This window comes from Falco naumanni, chromosome 7, assembly GCF_017639655.2.
Source record: "Falco naumanni isolate bFalNau1 chromosome 7, bFalNau1.pat, whole genome shotgun sequence".
Taxonomy (NCBI): Eukaryota; Metazoa; Chordata; class Aves; order Falconiformes; family Falconidae; genus Falco; species Falco naumanni.
This window is the reverse complement of record NC_054060.1, coordinates 4,664,288-4,687,083: the sequence shown is the minus strand read 5'-3', so window position 1 is coordinate 4,687,083 and position 22,796 is coordinate 4,664,288. Positions and strand designations below refer to the sequence as shown.

Genomic DNA, 22,796 nt, shown 5'->3' with positions numbered 1-22,796 from the left:
GCTCTGCAGTAACTACACCACCACGTTTGTGTCTCTCCTTCCTCGGCCGTGCGCAGCCATGTCCTTGAGATGGTCACCGGGGATAATCATGTAGAGCTGCGCCACAGCTCTCCACCGGGGAAGCATGGTCCACGCCACGGCGAGCCAGACCCACCAAAGCTGCCGAGGCTCCGAGAAGCTGCAGAACGGAGACCTTGGTGGTGCTGCCAGGAGGGATGGTGGCAACGCCGGCAGTCCCTCAAGGGACCCTCCCTGCGCTGTTCATGCTAATCCACGAGGGAACACGAGCGACACCCAGGCAGTGCTCATTGAAAAAAAAAATAAATCCTTGAAGAGTGGAGGAGATTGTTGAGGTAATGGAGACAGGTTCCACTTAAACTTACCATGAACCCTGCATGTCATGCTGTACCTTACACGCGTATGTGGCTGCTAAAAGCTGATCCTCCTTGACTGGACACTGCAGCGCTGACCGCAGCCTGATTCGCTTCCTCCTCGCCTCTCCCGAGCTCCTTTTGGCAATGCCGGCCGCGCAGCCAGGCCGCTGCTCCCATACATAATGCACGGCCCGGCCCGCACAGAAGTTTCCACAAAGAGCTGCAGCTCCAGTTGCATGATTTTAAATTAACTATTAATACGGCTGATACCGGATCCCCTTGAAAACAGCGGCACACAACAGAGAGCGGCACAGGCTGTGTATCATCTTACTCACTGCAGCCTTTATTGGTCTCATGTAACTGGTCACGGCGTGGGGCACCTCCTGAAGGTCTCTGGGAGATGATCTGTGCTGCGGAAAGGAGAGGCGGCCAAGCAGGTGGGTGGCAATTAGCTCTTTGTTAAGCTGATAAGCTGAGAGGCTGCTAATGGTGTCCCTGAAACTGAGGATGAAGCTCCTGCACGTGCTGTGACTGGGCATGGCAGGCTTGTTGGGGTGGAGTCATGGCTGAGGTGATGAAAGCTGCTGGTGCCTTCTTTAAAAAAAACAAAACAGCAAACTGAACCAAACAAACCCCAACCCAAGCCAACCCAACCTAACCCAACCCAATCCAACCCACCCAATCCAACTGAACCAGACCTGCCCCAACCCAATCCAACATAATCCAACCTAATCCAACCAACCCATCCTCGCTGAACCCAACCCAACCCAACCCAACCAACCCCATCCAACGGACCCAGACCCACCCCAACCCAACCTAACCCAGCCCAATCCAACCCACCCAATCCAACTGACCCAAACCTGCCCCAACCCAAGCCAACTGAACCCAACCCAACCGAACCAACCAACCCATTCTTGCAGAATCCAACTGAATCCAACCAACCCATCCTCACTGAACCCAATCCAACCAACCCTCCTTGCTGAACACAGCCCAATGCAACCCAACCCAACCCACCCATCCTTGCCGTACCCAGCCCACCCCAACCCAACCCACCCATCCTTGCCGTACCCAGCCCACCCCAACCCACCCCACCCATCCTTGCCGTACCCAGCCCAGCCCAACCGACCCTTGCTGAGCCAGACCCAACAGCCCGGCTGGACCCAGCCCAGCGGCAGCAGAGCGCGGGGGGCCGGGCCCAGCGCAGCCACCCGAGGAGCGCCCTGTGCCGCCCGCAGCCCGGAACGTCCGTGCGCTGCCGCCGGTTGCCGGGGGGGAGCGGGGAAAGGGCGCGGCGCTTCCGCTTTCGCTTCCGGAGCGGGCGGCGGGGGCGGAGCGGCGGCGGGCGGCCGTGCCCGCCAGCTCCCGGCAGGGCCCTTCCCGCGGCCCGTAGCGGTGCCCCGCGGCCGGCGCGGCCCTCTGCGGCCGGCGGAGCAGCGCCGGGACCCGCTCCCTGCCTGGCCGCTCTCCGCGGCTCTCCGTGGGGCGGGACCGGGGGCCGTGCCGCGGGTTCGCGTCCCCGCCGCGGCGGCGCCCGGGGATGGGCCGCGGGCCCGGGGCGGGCGGCGGGGGCGGGTGAGGTGGCGGCGGGCGCTGGGGCTGCCTCGTCTCGCCGCTGGCCCGCGGGGGCTGGCCCGGCCCGGGGGGCGGCTGGCCCCGCGGGGGCCGCATGTGCCCCACGCCGGGCACCGAGGCAGGACGGAGGAGGAGGCGGAGGGAGAGGCCGCCCCGGCGGCGGGGCAGGCCGGTAGGCCCGAGCAGGGCCGGCCCGGTCGTCGGGGCCGCAGCCGGGAGGAAGAGGAGGCAGCGATGGAGGGCCTGGCCGGGTACGTGTACAAGGCGGCGAGCGAGGGGCGAGTGCTGACCCTGGCCGCGCTGCTCCTCAACCGCTCCGAGAGCGACATCAAGTACCTGCTGGGCTACGTCAGCCAGCACGGCGGGCAGCGATCCACGCCGCTCATCATCGCCGCCCGCAACGGCCACACCAAGGTGGTCCGCCTGCTCCTGGAGCACTACCGCGTGCAGACCCAGCAGACCGGCACGGTCCGCTTCGACGGGTACGTAGAGCTCCCTGCTGCCCGCCGCCGTCCCGCCGAGAAATGGGTGTCGGTACCAGCACGGCGCAGGGGCTCGGCACCGCGCCGCTCCCTCAGCCGCTGCTGGGAACGCTGCTTTATTGGCTATAAAAATGCCTTTGCTGTTTGGGATCCCCCACCAGATGCTTTATGAGTCGTAAATGCCTTTGCCCTTCCGAGATCCCTCACCTAAAACTGCGGACAGAACAGCATTTGCTGCAGCCTCCAGAGCTCCTTGTCGAGTATCCACCTGGTGAGCAGGTCACCCCCTGTCCTCCTGCGGTGCCCAGAATGGCCTTTTCTGTGACATCGCTCACTGCCAGGGGTGACCGCAGGCAGTGGTCAGGGTAGGGTGGTACCTGCACACCAGGAGTCCGGCCTTTGTGTACTGAAACTGAGGGTTTGTCAGTGTCCAGCCCAGATATCCTGAGGAAAATCCCTTCCTCGCTGCTGGAGGCCAATGTATGGGATGGGCAGGAGTGAAATGTGACATTTTAGGATGGTAAGGGAGGGAGGAGGGTGCCAGGCCCTCACCTGGGGCCATGGTGCTGGTGCTGCTCTTTGGGGAGAAGCCTGGCGGTGATGTCCAGGTCCCTGGGCAGCATGCTGCCGTGGGAGAACGAAGGAGGAATGTTGTTTTTAAAATCTCCTATAGTGCTCATTGAGTTCTTGCCTGTATGTCAATCTTAAACGTAAGGCTGACTAATCCTGAAGGTAGATTGGTCTTCTCAACAACTTCAGGTTTTGCAGGTAGCTTGCACAGGAGGAGAACTCACATCAGATACTGAGTGAGACGGATCGTAATGGGTCCCCGCTGATATCTTTCATCTGTCTCCTACTTGATGAGTTGGAGTTATGCCTGTGCAGCTCTACCTGGCCCAGGGAAAGACTGGCTTGGTTCTTACATGCTGAATGAGGGGGAGGAACTGACTTCATTGCGCTTTCGGTTTTTGTCTTTCTTCCTCTTCTCTTCCAGCCCTTTTTTTTTTTTTTTTTTTACAAACAAAAAACTGGTTGAGAATGCCTAGGGTGAGGTCTGTCCCAAATTCACTTAAAGGCAAGGCCTCTGTTGACAGAAAGCCATGGGAAGGGCTGTCAGTCCCTCTCTGCTGCTGCTGAATTTTCTCATTTCTCATGCTGAGCCTTGATGGGATGGGATCTGCTTGCCAGAGCCTCTGCCTGGTACAGATTAAAGGAGATGTTGTCTGAGACACAATGGGCACAGTGGGAGTCACAGCCTGCTGAGGAGAGAGGAAAGCATGTGATCCCTGAATTATTGTCATTCTTCTTGAGATAAGGTGGCACACAGCAACTCTTCTTTGGCCTCCAGGCTTTTGCCTTGTAAATATATACTTGTAGTGGACCAATAAATTACCTCGTGTTCCTCAACAAATCCTCTGCCCTGACTTTCCTTCTGTTTTAATATAAAAGGATTTTAATGTGACTATTTAGAAATTGAGGATCTTCTTACTGTGAATAGAGGTGTAGTCATCCCTGTGTGCCAGAGCGCTTGAACAGCCTCTGAAGTGTGGTCTAGAGGTGTTGGATTTACAAACGGCCACACAACTGGTCCTGTTGAGCTATGTGAGAGCTTCATAAAAGGGTAAAAATCACTGTTAAAATTAAGTTGGTGCCTTACGCTATCTTAACTTTGGGAAATGTGACTGTTTGGACATACAGAAGTAAGGTATTTGCCCCTCCTCTGTGATTGAGTGAGCTTTGAGCGCGTATTAACTGTGGTGCGAATGCCGCCTCTTTCTGCATTTAAGTGCTACTTCAGAAATTGGGGAAATGGAAAGGACATCAGCCTTTATCTTTGTAGTTACACAATGTGCTGAATTTGGAAATGAAAACAGCTTAAGAAACTGTGACGCTTTGCTAAAGTTAACTGTCCCCTCATTTATGCGTGCCAGCAGGCTGTCTACAAAGCCATGATGTAAAACAGATCTCTGAAACAGTCCGGGGCAGAAGAACTTCCGCTTTTTAAAATTTTATTTTATTCCTGGAGTTCCATCTGTGTAACTAGACTGCTGGTCTGGTTTACGGTGTGGTCTCTCGAATATGAAATATTGGCACAGCGGAAGCGGCGGCAATTTTGCAGCTTGGGGGAGAGAGAACAAGTGAAGTGGTAGGAAATTCTTAAGCTAGCTTTGCCGCCGGGGTCGGTGTATTGCATAGCTATGCTGTTATTCATGTCAGAGTTTGTTGGTTTTCTTTTTGTATCAATATGTCAATTTTAAAGTTTTCTCTCTTCCTTTAATGTGCTGGTTTCTGCACAGCAGAAACAAAGCAGCAGTAATTCTCCTAACTGTTCTTCCTGAGACCCCTGTAGGCTGAGGGCTGGAGCCTGCAGGTAGGATTTTCAAAGCAGCCCGGGCAGTACTAGTGCAAAATGTGGCTAAATCCCCAGGCTGCTTTGAAGTTTCAACTTCCAACACTTCTTCCTTTGGGAGGTCTGTGTGCTTGATAAGTCTGTCATTCTTTTACCTTGCCTATCCTGGTAAGTTCCTTCAAGTACAAAAATAGGATGGCTATAAAATACCTTTTAATGGCTGGGTATGTACGTGCCTGTTACATACTGCTGGGCCGACTGTAAAAGACGCTTTTCAAAAGGCGTCAGTCTAACCACTTCTTTTTGTCTTTACTTTTTCAGCTTTGTCATTGATGGAGCCACAGCTCTCTGGTGTGCAGCAGGAGCCGGCCACTTTGAAGTAGTCAAATTGCTGGTGAGTCACGGCGCCAACGTGAATCACACGACAGTCACCAATTCGACTCCCCTGAGGGCTGCGTGTTTCGATGGCAGACTGGACATTGTGAAATACCTGGTAGAAAACAATGCCAACATCAGCATCGCCAACAAGTACGACAACACTTGCCTTATGATTGCAGCTTACAAAGGCCACACAGACGTGGTGAGGTACCTACTCGAGCAGCATGCGGATCCCAACGCCAAAGCCCACTGTGGTGCCACGGCGTTGCACTTCGCGGCCGAAGCCGGTCACTTGGAAATAGTGAGGGAGCTGGTTAAGTGGAAGGCGGCGATGATGGTCAACGGCCATGGGATGACTCCGCTGAAAGTCGCTGCTGAGAGCTGCAAAGCTGACGTTGTAGAGCTGCTGCTTGCTCACGCCGACTGTGATAGGAGAAGCCGGATTGAAGCTCTGGAACTTCTGGGTGCCTCGTTTGCAAATGACAGAGAAAATTATGATATAATGAAGACTTACCACTATTTATATTTAGCGATGCTGGAGAGGTACCGAGACAGCGAGAATATAATTGAAAAAGAAGTTCTTCCACAAATTGAAGCTTATGGAAACAGGACTGAATGCAGGACTCCTCAGGAATTAGAGTCTATTAGGCAGGACAGAGATGCCCTTCACATGGAAGGCCTCATTGTGCGGGAAAGAATTCTGGGCTCGGACAATATTGATGTTTCTCACCCCATTATTTACCGTGGGGCTGTATATGCAGATAACATGGAGTTTGAGCAGTGTATCAAGCTATGGCTGCATGCGTTGCATCTAAGGCAAAAAGGCAACAGGAACACTCATAAGGACCTCCTAAGGTTTGCTCAAGTCTTTTCTCAGATGATACACCTAAACGAGCCTGTTAAAGCCAAGGACATCGAGAGCGTTCTGAGGTGCAGTGTCTTGGAAATAGAACAAGGCATGTCCCGGATCAAAACCACCCAAGACTCTGACATCCACACAGCCATGGACAACTACGAATGCAACATTTTTACCTTTCTCTACTTAGTCTGCATCTCTACCAAGACCCAGTGCAGTGAAGAGGATCAGTCGCGAATCAACAAACAGATTTATAACTTGATTCACCTCGATCCCAGAACTCGGGACGGCTCTAGTTTGCTGCATCATGCTGTCAATTCCAGCACACCAGTTGATGACTTCCACACGAATGATGTCTGCAGCTTTCCAAACGCACTTGTCACAAAACTTTTGCTAGATTGTGGTGCTGACGTGAACGCTGTGGACAACGAAGGGAATAGTCCGCTCCACATCATTGTCCAATACCACAGGCCCATCAGTGACTTCTTGACATTGCATTCCATCATCATTAGCCTGGTGGAGGCTGGTGCTCATACAGACATGACGAATAAGCAGAAGAAGACCCCTCTTGATAAAAGTACAACAGGGGTGTCTGAAATACTCCTTAAAACTCAAATGAAGCTGAGTCTCAAGTGCCTGGCTGCCCGAGCAGTACGGATCTATAACATCAGCTACCAAAACCAGATCCCCAGAACTCTGGAAGAATTTGTGAAGTTTCACTAGGCTACATAAAGTCTTTCGTTGGTGGTGCTATCATGGGATGACATCAGTTGCAGACAGCAGAATACATATGTATACATGAAGTTGGTTTTCTCTATTCTTTTGGGTTTGGGTTCCTCTGGATTCAGTCTGCAGCCTCAGTTCTCGTGCAGCTCTTGGGGTGGGGCGAGGTGGGGGTGGGGGGCTGGGAAAAAGCCACATAATTTTCCTGTAGTAAAGTCTGATGTTTGCGATTTTGGTCATTTATTTTAATTAAAAGAATTACTTCTTTATCTCTTGGTTTTTGTAAACAAAGTGAGAAGAATCCCGATGGAACTTGTGCAGAATGTTTTGTTTCCAGTACGCATCTCCACTTTTTAGGTAGTTATTTAAAGGCACCTCTGAAAACCCATGTCACTGTGCTACTGAGGTGGTAGCTTTGCAAATTTTAAAACTTCTTGGAGCGAGGTAAGAACAGTTGGAAATCAATGCGGTAGTTGGTTAAAAGTGAAGTCTCGACATACAGAGCAATCCATTGCTCTCATACCTCACCATCTTTTTATGCCTTTCAGTTTATGCTGAAGATGTTGGTAACATTAAAAATTTTATTTTTTTTTTAATTAAATTTTGAGCAGCAGTTACAAACAGCTACAGATGTATGGAATGCTCTGTTAGGAAATACAGGTTTAAATTCAGTATGATACGTTCATCTAATAGTCGAAATATCAAGCTCTTCATTTACACTACTACAGTAAGTATTGAATAACTTTTGAAAAAGGAACTTGCACCTTGACTGAAATGAACTGGAGTCATGGTTTCTTTTTATGTAGCTAAGTTGCTCATATATAAAGATCATGCATGGATACCTAGAAAATTTATAGGGTATTTGTGTTTGTGTGTGTCCCAACATTTCAAAATGCTTTTAACTTGTTTTTTGTTGTTTCAATGATCAACATGCACCTTTTTGACTCAAAAGTATGTAAAACTGCACTCTTGGATTCCAAATGCTGTATCTTCCTAATGGAGTACTCTGTCGCCAAAGAGAGTCTTCCTTGAAACTGCTTGAAACTGGCTTTTCCAATAAGCGTGGAGTCTGTGCCTCCCTGAATTGGACTTGAGGATTTTTCGTGATTTTTACTCCTTTCATGATGAAAATCTCTATTAAAACTGATTTTTAAAAAATTGTCCTACCAGAAGATCTTTTATGATAAGCAACTGATTGTATACTAACACTGTTGCTTGAGAAAGTACTTCTCCTTGGTAGAAGTTGCAGATACTCCGACAGTAAAATGTCACTTGTTTTGACAGGCTACTGAAAACTGTTTATTTGAAATGCAGCTTTTTAACTGTCAGATGATGAAAGAATGTTCTATAGGTTTTTTTTAAACAATCTGGGTAGAACTTTTAAGGCGAGATTTGGGCACACGTTTCTATTTGTATTACAAATAAATAAACATTGAATGTGGAATGAGCTTGTAACTCTTAATTTTTGCCTGGTGCCAAGCAGAATAGTGCTGCTTAGATTGTGTGGTACTGTAGGTGCTGGCTGTTGTGTCTCCTTCAAGGGAAAAGCTTTAGAAATACTGTGTCTTCTAAGCTGCAGACTTTGCTAGGAATTAGCTCCTAAAATGAAAAATGTGTCTGTCACTCGTATCTCGGGTGGGTTGGACTGCTGCTCCTAAAAAACATGACTTGCAGTCAGGCAAAGTGGCAAAGCCAAATGCAGCCTCTTGGGGCCTTAATGCAACAAGTGGATGCTATCGAACGGTTGGGAGGGTGTTTGTGCTGCTGTCAGTTGTTACCCTAAATGTCTTCCTCCTGTGTGCTGAGATGTGTTCATCTGAAGTCATCAGGAAAGCTGCAGTTTTGTATTTTGCTGAGAGTTTACAGTTTTTAGCCTGGCTGTTGGAAATGCAAAAAAAGTGTTTTAAGTTGCTGTGGCTCATTGCAAGAACGGGGGATGCTTTTAGTCTCCCACTTTGGGATTGTGTCCGTTACTGCTAAAGCTTTGAACTCAAAACTCGAACAACTTGAGACCACGTATCAGATGATTGTTATTTACCTGGTAAAGTTGCTGGTAGCTGACTTGGTTAAAGTAAAACCAGTATATGAATTGGTGCGTATGTGTTTCAGAAAAAAAGTTTTCTGTTATACTGTGCTGTGTGCTTCAAACAGAGCTCTGATGCCTTGCTGTTCCTTTTTACACTTGCACATTTGTAATCTGTGATGTGCCTGTAGCTAGAAATGAGTCAGGGGTCCCTGAGCCTGTTTGACTTGGGTGAGTGGGGGAAGGAGAGGAGAGGGCTGACCGCTTGCAGCGACTTGCACTGCTCGCTGTGTAACAAAGTGTTCTGGATCGGAAATCATGGTGAGTTGTGGTGTCATTGACTGAGACGGTATTTCCTTGCACTGTGTGGTTTTTGTTTGTGTTTTGTTTCCTCAGGACCTGTTTCTGACATGGAGTAATCTTAACGTGTTGTGTTCTTGTGAAATACCTGTATAAAACCGTTCCTGGAACTAGTGCACATGCTTGAAATATCTGTAGGTAATAATAAGGTGAAGGAAGCTGCTCCTCCCACAATTCTGCTTTTTTAATAAGAAAAAAATGTTACACCAAGTGCTCTTGTGGAAAAGCTGCTGCTTCATCCCTTCCTGTAGCTTTGTTCTGATCCTTTCCCACTTTTGGTTCCGTTGCAGGGTATTTGCTGAGGGTCTGCTTTGTTCATGCTGTTCCTGGGATGATTTCAATATGTGAAGACCTGAAGAGAGAGGATGCTGTTACCCAGAAGCAGCGATAAAACTCCGTGTCAGTAGCTTGCAAAGCGCTTTAGAATGAGGGGGAAGATCTGTGCTATGGAAGGAGCAGCTGATGCTAAAGCCGCTCCTGTCTCAGGTGTGGTCCCTGGTCTTTGTCCCGGTGTCTGATGAAGACGGGTTCCTGCTTGTCTGCAGCCCAGGAAGGTGGCGTCACGGATGTGCTGTTCTGCCGCCCTCGCTATGGCAGTGAAAGGATAGGAAAAAACGGTGGGTGCCTGTTTCTGCACGCCTGCGGATGCGGCAAAGTCTGTCACAGCTCTTGGCATCCTGGGACCTTCCCTTTCCTTAGTCTGGAAATCCTTTTTCAAGCATGAAAAGCGGAAAGAGTGCACTTGCTCTCTTTGTGGGAGTTATTTAAAGCTCTTGATAAAAATCCTTACAAATCCCACAGGTGCTCCTTTTGCTGAGAAAAAGGAGCAGTGTGACGTCCCCTGTGCCAGGGACGAGGCATGTATGTGCCCGTAGGTGGTGGTCTGCTATTTATAGAGCTGGCTCAGCGCAGGGAGCTGCTGTTGGAGTGCAGATCAGCTTTTAAAAATATACCTTGCTGAGGCCAGCCCACACTTGGTGGGATGCTGAGCAAACCCTCTCCTTGCCGATGTCTTGGTCCCTCTGTCCAGAGGGATGCATCGAGATGCAGAAGGGCAGTGCCACTGTGCACAGAGGGAGCTGCAGCAGGCATTTGACATGCTCCTATCTTTGGGTCAGCTACGCTTAAACTATGGTCCTTAGACAGTGATGAGAGCCCTAGGTGGTGCTGGCATCATGCAGCTGTGTGAAAATCTGAGTTTTTCACTTATTTATTCCATAGGTTTCTGCATCTCTGTGGAGGCAAACACTGCTCAGCTCTACCCTAGAGCATCAGCAAGCAGGGGAAAGCACTTGGCCTAGCAGAGAGAGCTCTTTTGTGAAAACAAGTCACTTAGGTTTTTCCAGCAACTGCACTCAAATTTTGTGTTTGGCGGGGATTGCATACCAGCCCTGTTGCTGCTGCACAGTGTCCCGTGCCAGCTGGGTGCGGGAACGGTGGCCGTGCAGCCGTGGCTCTGCGGGGACCCCCTGTCCCCCGTGGCAGCAGCGCCTGCTTGCTCCGATCCCAGCTGTGCTTGCAGCAGGGTTTGCCGGGTCAGGCCCTGCCTGAGGCTGTGCCACCTCTGTTTGGGATGTGTCAAGGTGCAGAATTATTAGCTTTGATGATGGCGAGAGCTCCTTCCTGTTGGTGGGGTCAGATGGGGCAGGTTTGGAAAGCTCGGTTTGCCCAGGCTTCCCCAGGCACAAGCGTAAAGTTGTGAACTGAAGGAACTATGTGGAGCAGCTCGACTGCTTTGCCTGTGCTGTTTTGAGTTAAATTGATAAAAGCTGTCATTGTAAGTAGCTTTACCCAAGTTCTCAAACCCTCTTTATGTTTTCAGGGAAGTGCTGATGCTTTGATGCTCAGTTTAGGTACGGAGCAGCCTGTGGCTTGTGTCCCACAGGGTGGGTGTCCTCCCTGCGCTGCAGAGAGAAATTGGGATTGTGTTCCTGGAGTGTTTTGGCTGAATGGCAATGGAAGTGCAGCTTTCCCTCCTGCGAGGGCAGAGAGGCTGTCGCTCGCCAGCTGTCTGTCTGCGGCAGAGGGACAGCCCCACGCCTTGGCAGGGGACAGCAGCAGGTACCAGTGGGCAACAGCCACTGCTCTGGGAGGCTGCTGGCTGGGAGGTGTGTGTACATGGACAGTATAGAATATGTATTTGTATATATGTACACACATATACATGCACACATGTGTATATATATGCCTATATGTATATACAGGCAATTTTTTATATGCACACACATACATATATGTATATACACACACATGCACAGAGGTTCTAGCTGGTGCACAGTGCCCCATGACCAAGCTTCTCAAAGCTGGAGGCGCTCTCTAACACACACACACACTTAGATACATATACCACACGTATATATACATACATGTATATGTAGATACACATTCACGCACAAACAGATGCAAACACACATACACCCCCCCAAGCTGGTGCACCATCTTGCCTGTGAGCCTGGCTTCCCGAAGCTGAGGGATATATACACACAGAGACATATATAGATAGTCTACATTAAAAATATATACACACACATATACGTGTATGCACTTATACGTGGCTCTGGAGCTGGACGGCAGCAGGAGGTCATCCATCGCCACCCACATCCCTGGGGATGCCCCGCCAGAGGATCCTGCCCAGCTCTTACTGACCTTCAGGTACTTTCCTTGCAACCAGTGCTGTGGGTAAGTAAACCCTGGGGAGGGAGCGTGTGGGGGCTCGGGGGGGGGACGGGGACACACAAGCAGTCACCCTCTTCATAGCACCCAGGGCTGAGATGCTTTTGGGTAAAGCCTTGGAAAGCAGTTAGTTATTTTTTTCCTAGCAATAAAAGGTTGGAAAGATGCCATCAGTAGTCCTCCTGCAGCCTGCCTATGTGCTTTCAGCAGTGCTCAGGAAAATTGGTTGAGCATGAAGAAAGAGAAAAAAAAAAAATCTGTGAAATGTGGTCTCTGAGGCCATGGGAGTGCTGGTGGTGGCGGGATTGCCCTGGACTCGCGGAGCTCCACGCACCCACCCTGGTACATGTGCTGGGATTTTGGCTCTCCGGCGTAGCCCTGCACCCCAGCTGGGCCCCCTGGGGTAGCTGAAACCTGAATCAGCCAGAAACTCTGACACGAGCAGTTCCCTTTCAAGGTGAGGATGCCAGCAATGAAAAATCAGGTTTCCCCGCCCCCAGCCCCCCTTTTTCTACAATGCATGGGACTGATTCTGCAGCACGCCTTCCTCCAGGCTCCCAAAGGCTGCATGCCCAGCCGCTCGTCCCACCTGCCATCATCCCTTTAAAAACAGGCTGCAAAAACCTTGCATCCCACAGTAAGTAAGTGGCGGAAAAAGTTTGAGCCCTGTCCTCATCTGCTGCCTCCTGCGCCCCCCACCGAGCCATGGAAGGGGAGTAGAGGCTCTTAATTTTTAAAATACTGTATTTTTAATCCTTAAAAAATACTAGGACAGTATTTAACAAACTTCATTACACATCCAGCAGACATATGCTTTCTTTTCATCCATAAAATTAATATTAGCATAAATAATTCTGTTATGCAAAAAGAAAGATTTTTGTCAAACAGCACCGATCATCCGGTTTCGTGTGACACCGAGTATGTACAATTATAATACACGTGCGGACCCTTGTTGGACACAAGCTCTTTGAAACTGCTCAGTTTGTAGAAAACACTCCAAACTGGGTTTTGATTTTTTTTTTTTTCTAAATTTTTCAAATTTTTTTTTTCTCCTTTGCTTAAACAGGTACATATTTTTAGAATAAGTATGTACAGCCAGACACTGGAGATTTGCATTAAGGTGCTTTAATTTGCTATCGTTTGTATTCAGTGCATTAAGAAGAAGGCAAATTAAAATCTCCACCCAATTGCTCCGGTTAATGAATGAATGCAGTTTGAGAGCCGTGGCCAGCAAAGCCTGGGGGTTTGCTACAGCCCAGCCATAGAAATGAGCAGTCCTCATTTTTTTTAAGGATATTATTTTTTAAAGATTTTTTTCTTCTTTTTTTGCAGCCCCATGGTTTGCCCCAAGTTAGAGGGCTCGGTCCCCACACCAGTGCCACCTCGTTGCAAACCCAGTGTGAAGCTCCTCTCGCTGTGGCACAGGGCCATGAGTAGGTGTTGGGTGGTTTTCTTTTGGCTTTTTGGTTTTTTGGCTTTTGGACCTGTTTAGGTGATTTCACACAAAGGGGTATACTCATCTCGATGCAAACCCAAGTTCAGCACCCAAATCCCTTGGCATCGAGGTGAACCTCTGCTCCGTAACTGGTGAGGGGCTGGGAGGGGGCACGGGGTGGGGAAGCCGGCGGCCCCGGCAGCATCACTCCAGCCCCTGGGCACTCCGCTCCCGCTCCGCCGCTCGCCTGCGGCTCCCGCTTTTAAAAAATCCAAGCTGTAAGGATTAAAGAGAAACACAAGAAAACCCCACCATTACTTCAGCTGATTGCTGGGAAGCGTCTGTCTTATTAATGGGATATTGCCAGGAGGTTTAGACCCTGAATATAAATAATAAGGAAGCAGAAAGAGGTTGGAGGAGCTTTTTGCGATGCTGAGGGGCTAGTGGGGCTGTGGATGCGGAACTGTGGGGCCAGGGGGTCCCTCCACACATGGGGGTCTCCACCAAGCCCCCAACACGTGCAGCTTAAGGGCCGCTCACCTTCCAGAGTGCGAGGACGAGCAGGGCCAGGAGCAGGAGACCTCCTAAGGTGCTTCCCAGGATGATCCAGATGGGGATCTGCGACTCCTCCGGCTTGGAGATTTCAAATGTTATCTGCAAGGAAAGAACATCAAAATACGCTGCTGCTGCTGGATGTGAGAGCTGGGCAGGCAGGAATGGAGAGGCTGGGGGCAGGATGGCGGGCATGCTGAGCATCCCCTCCTTTGGGAGGATGCTGGAGCTGCTGGGAGATGATGCACCCCCCCAACCACCACGCAGAAGTGCTTTGGCTCAGGTTTATCTCTGCTGAATCCAGTGTTGCCAGGACTGGAGCTGCTTGGCTCTGGCCACAGCTGCACCAAGGTGCTCTGGGCTCTGCAGAGCTGGGTGCCTGCTGTGGGTCGCTCCAGCCCTTCTGCTGGCCGCAGGGTTTTCCAGCATCCTCAAAGCTGCCCAGGTCCATGTGGGACAGTCATGCCTGGAGGCTCACCTGGCGACTGGGGTCCTCCTCACGGAAGATGAAGGGGCTCCCGAAGCGTCGCTGGAGAGCAGCGTTCATGGTGAGCTTCAGTGACTTGAACTTCAGCTGCATGAAGAGATGCTGGACGTGAGCATCAGACATGAAAGAAGACCCTGCACCCTGGCTGGGTGCCCCCACCCTGGGTTTACTCCCTCCCGCTTCAGATTTGCATTTGTGGCGCAGATGCTGCAGCTGTGGGGGAGGACAATGCAGAACAAGTCAGGAGTGTGGCTAAATTGCAGCAAAAAGAACTGCTTGGGATTAAATTCCTCACGATGCGGTGCTGTGTGGGATGTTGGGTGCACACACCAATAAAATAAGTTGGCTTTGAAAACAAAAATCACCCCACAGCTGTCCGGGCTTCCTGGGAGGAAAGGCAATTGCAGGAGAGGATAAACAAAACAAAACATAACACATTTTTGTGGCGTGAGGGCTCCTTTGGGGAATTTTGCTTCAAAAGCTGCATGTCTACTTTGGAAGGACTTACTGCTTTCAGAGACTTCATCCACAGATTGCCACGCAAGTGCAAGTTCATCTCCTCGTTGGGGGCTAATTTCACATTGCAGTCGATGGAAATGATGTCAGAGTTGCTGTGGTTCTGCAAGGGGAGAAGTTTGTGGTGTGGGACCATCGCTGCTGAAAAGGGGATAAAAACCCTCTGGGCTTCTCCTCCGGCACACACCGAGGGGAGCGAGAGCCACATCCCATCAGAGGGGCCATGCACCAGCCCTCCCCCGTGGCCACAGGGTATCCCCATCCCGAGGGCTTTCTCCCTGGTTTGGCGGCTGCCTGGGGCAGCAGGGCTTAACCTGGGGCCAGGATCAGGCCCACGGAGGTGCGTACCAGGAGGGGGGTGCGGGAGAGGTCCTCCGCAGTGGGCGTCCTCTGGTAGTCAGTGGTGTTTCCCCAGATGTTGCAGGTCGTGTTCTCCTGTGGGAAAGGTCGATGGGCTCTGAGCATGGGGACAGGAACCACGGTGGCCACGTCCCCCCATCCTGCCCTGTCCACGGCACTCATCCTGGTGGAAGCAGGGGGACCCTGGCACCCCCCCAGGCTTTGGTGAGTCTAGGGACAGAGCTGGGGTTACTGTGGGATGCTGCTGCTACTGCTGCATCACAGGGCTGGAGGAGGTCCCAGCCCAAAAGGAGCCCAGCATCCTACTTTAATTAATTGTGCTTCTTCCTAGCAAAAATCAGCCTGGCAGAGAGCCTGGTGCAGGGTGCCAGCCACGTGCTGGGGTGTCACAGGTGACACGGGGACTTTGTCAGAGCTGTAATACAAAACGCTTCCACTGAAGCCAAAACCATCTGTAAACACACCACCTCCTGTGCCGGGCTCTTTCCATCGCCAGCACGTGCGTCCTGCCCGGCTGCAGGGGCAGCGGGGGGCTCGGGGTGCCCTGGGGTCTGCTGCCAGCCCTCTCACCACTTTTATGGTTGCTTAAACCTGCAGTTCACCCCGGGCACAGCTAATGCTTTCAAGATCCTCGAGAGTTCATGGTGCACTGGAGAGAGGTCAAGCTGGGAGAAGGATTTGGACCAAACCCTTTGGCTGCTACCATTTTCCGTGTTTCCAGTCAAGCAAATGCAAAAGGGAGAAGCCTGGGGATAAGCCAAGGCTGTCCGTGCAGGTGTGAGCAGGGGTGGTGGTGCAGAAGGATGGGGTGACCTGCCCTGGGGTGTCTCCGGCCCCATCCCTAGTGCAGAAGGGACCCATATGTGCTTAATTGGGATGAAACCCCCTCCTACCTGGTCCACCACGAATTCAGTCAGGAGCAGGAGGCGGTTGCCTGTCCGAGTGGCCACGGGGATGGTGAGCTTGATGGTCACCCCCTCCACAGGGAAGAAGCCCAGGTTCTGCAGCTGTGGGGGCAGAGGACAGGGATGTGCCGGGGGTGCTGGCATCCTACGGGATGGGGACGAGCAGGGTGACCATGGCACATCCCACCTCAAAGGTGGCACTTGGGGCATCCCTCAGCAGGTTTGAAACCCCCTCCTTACCTTGAAGGTGCAATGAAAAGGGGGGCCAATGCTGTCGTATCTCTCCAGGGAGCTGTTCGACCTGATTTCATAGTAGTCCAAGCTCGACGCTCTGTCATGACAAGAGGACGACAAGTCACGAGTTGGTTTCAGAGCAAACAGAGCATGAAGCAGCCTGTGCCCAGCTGCCCCAGCTGGGCAGCCCCAGCCCCTCCACAGGCAGATTCCCCACGAGAGGACTCTTGTGGGCTGTCTGTCCCTGGTTTGGGTGGAAACCATTGCCCGCCTCCACCTTGTGCAAAAAGAAGGTGGGGGATTTTCCTGCTGTTCTGCTTCTGCAGTATTTTCCCTTTCTTTGTAGAAATTTTCTTGCCTTTTTAATATAACAGAGACATCCAAGACCCTGGCTGGAGGTTTGAGTGTCCTGTGTAAATCAGAGGAGGTAAATCATGTCTCTGTTTCGCAGCTGGAGAGGAGGGGAAGGAGCCAGGAGCTTCGGTGGGTGCCCATGGGAGCCCGTGCGATGGGATGCGTTCTTGCTGGTCCCATGACACAGGGCACATGGCCCAAACCCCCCAAAACTCTTTGAAATAATTTCCCCCTTTTTTCCCCCCAAGGTGCCCCAATTTGAAATTTTTTTTTAAATTACTTTTTCTCCAAGTTCTCCCTTCTCCCGTAAGGGTGATTCTAATATTTGTTAAATTCAGAATCCCCTCGCTCCCCGTAAATTGTGAGCTTTAAAGTGGTTTTATCTTCAGTGCCCCACTGCCTCTAGTGTAAAAAAATAAATAAAATGACGGAAGGTCTCAAAAATCTGCTAAGAATTACAGCCAGCGGTGCTGGGGAATGTGCTTCTGGGATTCGCGTTTTTTCTTATAATCAGCTTAATAAATTATATAAAATAAATAATTTATTAAGCTGATAAATAAATAAATAAAATAAATAAATAAACCTGCACCTTAGCTCCCTGCTCTCCTTGGACCGAGGATGCTCTCGGCTTTTGTTACTGTTGCTGCCCAAACCCTTCCGCACACATCCCTCAGTGAGCTTCTGGTGAGAGGATTTTTAGTGGGATGGCTGCCGGCCCAGACACTGGCTACTAACACATTATGAGCATTTTTACCTACAGTAAGTACTTTTTCCCCTTAAAAAAAAATAATTGCCCTCACACCTATTTAATAACACTTGTGCATTTAAAGAGTATGAAAGCACAACACCTCATTGCTCCTTGCTGTTGATTTTTATAAGGACCCACTGAGCCATATGCCCCTGATTTTATGGCTCCTTCAGTCCCTTTTCTAAACAAATTCCCCAAATTTAAGGCCAGTTTGCACTGGGCTCTGTTTGAATGCAGCTCCCATGGGGCTGGCAGTGCTTTACCCTGCAAGCTGTGTCTCTGCCGTGAGCTGCATCCCCTTCCAAAACACGCACCTGGTGAAGAGCAGGTCAGCTTCGTACTTCAGCTGAAAATTCAGGTGGGCAAAGTTGTCCTCCTTGGTGCTCTCCTTCTCCTCGCTGTCACTGAAATAGCAGTGGGGCAAGCGGGGGATGAGGCAGGAGCTGGCTCCCCTCTGGGTTTTATTGAGGGGGGGTGTTGTAGGAAGCAGGTGGGGAAGGGCTGAACTTTTGCTTTTGGCCCAAGTGTAAAGAGAAGCAATTTTATTCTGTAACTTTTCTTAGCCCGAGGCCGTAAAAGTAGATAATTTGGAGAGGTTTCATGCCCAGCAGCCTTAAAGCAGTGCAGTAGCCCCAGCAGAGCGAACCCTTGTCTGCCCTGATAGTTGATGGAAATAATAATAATAAAAAAAGCCTAATGAGAGTTCACTTGGCTGTCAGGAAACTTTACCTGAGCAGGGCAAGTGAGCGAAGAGAATTTTGCAAAGCTGTTAGGAGATATTTTTGCGGGGGTATTTGCAGCTGTGAAGGTGGGTGAGAAAGCAGCAGTGGCTCCCTGCTCAGCGCAGAGCCTGCACAGCCTCCAATATACAGAAAAATGATGGATTTAAATATACAGGTAATTAAGACTAGCTTGGTCTGTGACTACAGGGCCACACACTCTGTAATAACCCATGGCAATCAGGTTTCCCTGTGGTTGTTCCCCGAGCAAAGCCTCCAGCATCACCTCTGGCTATGGAAGAAGGAAAGCAGCGCAAGCAGGCAGCATCCCGCTGACCTGACAAACACATGCAAGGGAGAAAGCAACCAGTAACCTGTTGGCGATCAAGTAGATCTCCATGCTTGGAAGGAAAATTGACTTGCTGAATTCAAAATCCAGGCGAAAAGCTACCTGCGGTGGTTGGAAACAGGTTGGAGAAAACATTAGGGGGAAAAAACCCCACCCAACCCCAAGTGCCAGCCAGGAGCCAGTGTGGGGGCTGTGCAGATGAGAGCACCCCCCTTATCCCGCTGGGAGATGCTGCCGGGCTTTGGGCAGAGCCTCGGCTTTCCAGGGAGAGAAGAGGCCGCACTGGGGATTTGCAGGATTTGCTCTCCCTCAGGGGGATTTGCAGGATTTGCTCTCCCTCAGCCCTGCACGCTGCATTTTTTTTGCTCCGAGATTGGAGAAGCCAGCAGCCCCCCTTTGGAAGAGAACCCCCCCAGGGGACCTGCAGCGAGAGGCCACCCGCTCCCCTCTGCGGCACGGGGTCGGCTGGCAGGGGAAGGCAGCCGGAGAGAGGCCAACAACAATAAAATGTGATAAATGTCACATCTGCAGGAGCTGTGGCAATGACCTCAAACTGTCTGGGACTGCACAGCTGAGTATAATATTAAAACTCCTGCTGCTCTTGGGCCAAATTTCCATTTCCAGCTTGTCTTTGTTTTGGCAGGACCTGGACTACCTGATGCCACGCAGATGCATTCTCAGCCCCCGTAGGTCATGGGGAGTCGGGCTGCTGCGCTCTTTGTACAGCCACAGGCATCCGAGAGGGCTTTTTTGGGGAGCTTTAAAGCCTAGCGAGGTGCTTGGAGCTCATCCATCATTATCAAGCTTCTGACAAGGAAAGGCTTCAGACAGATACAGGGGTTGGAAAGATTTTATCTTTAGATGCCACTTGTACCGGCCCCTTTTCCCACATGGGTGCAGGACAGGCAGGTGGGATCTCACACGGAGCCCCAGTGACCGCAGAGAGCAGCATCTCCTCGCTTTGTCTTCCCCACCTTAATGCTGTGTGTAACATTTGCAAAGGGTTTGATGGCACATAAAAATGATGCTCGCTGGACCTGGGCTTACCCCAAGTGCTGTGAACTGCAGTTCAGAGAATGCTGCCAACTCAAGGGGGCTTGGGCAGGCTCAGAGGAGGATCTGGAGGGACCCTGGGTGTTCACAGCAAGGAAAACCTCTCAGATAGGGAAATGCACCTCATCCTCTGAGGAAGGAGCTTGAGGGAGTTCCTATCAGTGGTTTGAAGCCAACAGTAAATTGCTCCAAAGGACTGGAATCAAATTCTTTGACTCGGAGGAGCTGGGTTTGATTTTGGTGCTCTCCTAGCATCAAGGCAGCGTCCTACCCATCCTGACTCCCCTAACACACGTTTCAAACAACAGCAATGGACAGAGAAAGGGAAGAAATGTTTATCTTTAAAAATCCCTTCCAACCCACCCAGCCTGGAGACCGATGGATGCAGGCCCCTGGCCATGCTGGGGGCAGAGGGCTCCTGCCCCGTGGGTGAAGCCTCACTTGGGCAGGAGGGAACAGCTTTACCTTGGCCTTGGCTCGGAAGAACGGGTAGCTCACGTTGCACACTCTCTTGTTGGGGTGCTTGTCTTCAGTCATGCAGTCGATGTTGATGTCCGTGTCATCCTAAAAGTGGGACGTGAAGTATCCATGACACTGGGCACGAGCCCTGTGACCCGGCTCTTTGTGAAAGCAGCAAACACACCCGTGGGGCTCAAAACAGGCTTTAACTCTTGGAAAAAACCACCAACCCACCCCTCTTGCTGCAGGCTGGGAATCCTTCCCACGCAGCTGAATTTCTAGGGTCATTCCCGAAAAGGGGCATTTCTAGCAAGCATCTTCCAGCTTTCTGATTTAAATCCTCTTTAGAATTCTAACTAAAGCAGTGAATGAATGAACCTGACTATTCTTGGCACTGTAATTGGGAAGAAGAATATTTTCCTGTGATGAGGAGTCACAGGGAAACATCAAGAGATAACATGAGCTATTATTCTGCACAGCCACCAGCTAAGCAGCACTATTAATCTCCTTGTCTTAACAAATACGTTCCTGCTGCTTGAAGACTTTCCAGTTCACCAGCCAGGCTGGGGAAGCTCCTGCCCATCACAGGAGTGATGTCCAAGCACAGGCTGGGGTGGGATGGGACACCAACCCTGCTCCGCCTCCTCCACTGCCAAGCTGTAGCAACCCTACAAGAGGTTGTAGCCTGGTTGTATGCAGGCTATGTATGTATCCATCCTCACCATGAGACGATGAGCTATTCTGATTTTTGGCCCTGTGTTAGACCCCACAAATGTCTCGGTTCAAGCTGCTGCCATCAGACAAATCCTACCCAGGAGCTGAGACATCTCAGCACCAGTGGCAGGCAAAAATGCCCTGACAGCCATCAGCAACAGCCCGGAGCTTTCTCCCACTCATCTGCTCAGATTATGGACTTTCTGGGGCCATGGTTGCTTTTTATTTGAGTCTCTGTAAAGCCTCTGACACAAACATCCATCCCCTCCGGTTGGCAATTTGCTTATTTATAAGAAGCAACAGCCAGGACCCCCTCAGCAGTGATGCTTCTATAACCAGCTACAAAAATTTCCTGCAGCCATTGCTGCGTGGTGTGTTCTTGCTACCTAGCACCTTAGGGTTTTACCCCTTCACTTAATTTGGAGTAATCTCTCAGAAAACGCATTTTTTAAAATTTTGTGGGCAACGTGCCCCACAATTTTCCCTTGGCATGGCTTGTAGAAAAATAAACGCAGGACATGGGATCTGCGGGCGGGTATAAAGTCATTGGGGGGGTGAGGGAGGGCTCAGCAGCATCAGCATATTTCCCAAACCTCACTGGGAAAAGGGAGAAGCCATACTGAGACTGAGCGATTGGTAGGGGGGAAATACTGGGGAGGGTGGGAGTGGAAGGGGCACGAAAGCCTCATCCAGGGGACAGCTGTAGGAAGTAGCATCACCTGGCTGGATGCTGAGCTGCGGCAGTGTTCCCGTTATCAGCCCTTACTTCCAGGAGTTGTATCTCAGCTGCAAAAATTCATCCCTGACGGAAACTTGGCAATGTGAAACAAGTATTTTTAAACTATTGGAGTAGAAAAATAAAGAGGGAAACAATTTCATCTGCATTTGACCTTCTTAGAGGCTCTTAAAATTCAAACATTTTTATACTTCCAAAATAAAGAGCTGAAAGGGCTGTAAAACGCTTAGAAACTGAGCCCATAAACATGTCTGATTTATGAGGGATGGAGACATTTTTGGGCTCTGGTTTAGGACACAGCTTTCTCATCCGGCCAGGATTAGCAGTGCCTTTGGGAAGCCCTGGATCTGCCCCGGCAGCCTCACCTTGGGGATCAAGCTGGCGAACTGGAGGTTTCTGGAGAAGGAGATGTTGAGGACCGTGCTGTAAGCGTTCTCGCCTCGGTTCTCCAGCACCGCCTCCACGGCCACCCTCCTCCTGCTGCTCTCGATGACGAAGATGGAGGCGTCGAAGGAGAGGGTGAAGGCAGAGCAGTCGGGCACTGCCCTCCGCAGAGCCCGCCGGCAGTAGTCCCTGCAAGAGGAGGGAGCGGTGCAGGCAAGCGCCGCCTGCAGCACCGCACCAAGACCCAGCCCAGGAGTTTTACGCGCACGGTGCACAGGGTAGTGCATGGAAATCCCTGCTCGCCCTCCGTCGCGCTGCGCTGCTACGGAAAGAGGAGTCACAAATTCCTCCTGTGAGCCATCATTTTGCTTGTGAGCTAACGGTACCAAGCTTGCTCAAACCCAGTTAGGAGCTTTTACTACCGCTGGGATGTAAGGAAAAGCCAGATCCCATACTGTTAGCAAAGGTTTTAGTTTCAGCCTGGGTAAGATCTCGCTGCCGGCAAGTTTACCAGCAGACTCTGCAATGGCAGCAACATCTGCTTTTGCAGACTTGATGGGTGTTCATTTGTTTTCTTTATGAAAAATAAGAAAGGAAAGGAAAATGTAGGATGGTGCCACATCCAGAACCACCTTCTGCCTCTAACGGCAGGGCAACCAGGGTGCCAGTTGAAAGGAATAGCTCTATTCCAACAAATCACCTCAAAAGTGGCAGAAAAATGGCACATTTCTCAGCAGAAATCACCTCTGTATCAGCTGCTCTTTCAGGGCACAATCCAGTTCCCACCGATGCTGTTGGGAAAGCTCCACAGGCTTCAGGAGGAACAAAATTAGAGGTCTGACGCCCCAGTAGACACCACAGCATCTGCTCATGGGTATGTGTAGGACTCTAGCCCATAAGATCCATACGTAATCCCTACCCTACAGCTCACTTCCAGCTCCCGCAACGCAGCCGTGGGGGTCCCAGACCCCATCTTGGTCGAGCCCCGGGTCACAGCCTC

The 22,796-nt window shown here is 50.8% G+C and overlaps 2 protein-coding genes across 3 annotated transcripts in view; one reads left to right on the top strand and one right to left on the bottom strand.

Annotated features, from left to right (window-relative positions):
• Nucleotides 1–1,994: 1,994 nt before the first annotated feature.
• Nucleotides 1,995–8,179, top strand: FEM1B (fem-1 homolog B). Its single transcript, XM_040600714.1, has 2 exons — nucleotides 1,995–2,428; nucleotides 5,100–8,179. Exons 1-2 carry the CDS (start codon nucleotides 2,181–2,183, stop codon nucleotides 6,733–6,735), a joined length of 1,884 nt encoding a protein of 627 aa, XP_040456648.1. The 5' UTR covers nucleotides 1,995–2,180; the 3' UTR covers nucleotides 6,736–8,179.
• Nucleotides 8,180–8,269: 90 nt separating this feature from the next.
• ITGA11 (integrin subunit alpha 11) overlaps nucleotides 8,270–22,796 on the bottom strand; it is a 52,934-nt gene continuing 38,407 nt past the window's right edge. Inside the window, exons 20-30 of one of the 2 annotated variants that reach the window (XM_040600713.1) lie at nucleotides 21,778–21,985; nucleotides 19,969–20,067; nucleotides 18,476–18,552; nucleotides 17,697–17,786; nucleotides 16,287–16,377; nucleotides 16,035–16,148; nucleotides 15,130–15,216; nucleotides 14,774–14,884; nucleotides 14,257–14,352; nucleotides 13,767–13,880; nucleotides 8,270–9,470 (exon numbers count right to left, since the gene is read on the bottom strand). In XM_040600713.1, the coding sequence (XP_040456647.1) occupies nucleotides 9,456–9,470; nucleotides 13,767–13,880; nucleotides 14,257–14,352; nucleotides 14,774–14,884; nucleotides 15,130–15,216; nucleotides 16,035–16,148; nucleotides 16,287–16,377; nucleotides 17,697–17,786; nucleotides 18,476–18,552; nucleotides 19,969–20,067; nucleotides 21,778–21,985 (1,102 nt within the window). In that variant the 3' untranslated portion in view covers nucleotides 8,270–9,455. Of the gene's footprint in view, nucleotides 9,471–12,517; nucleotides 13,503–13,766; nucleotides 13,881–14,256; nucleotides 14,353–14,773; nucleotides 14,885–15,129; nucleotides 15,217–16,034; nucleotides 16,149–16,286; nucleotides 16,378–17,696; nucleotides 17,787–18,475; nucleotides 18,553–19,968; nucleotides 20,068–21,777; nucleotides 21,986–22,796 lie in introns of those variants that run through there. The other variant, XM_040600712.1, reaches the window with a different exon arrangement.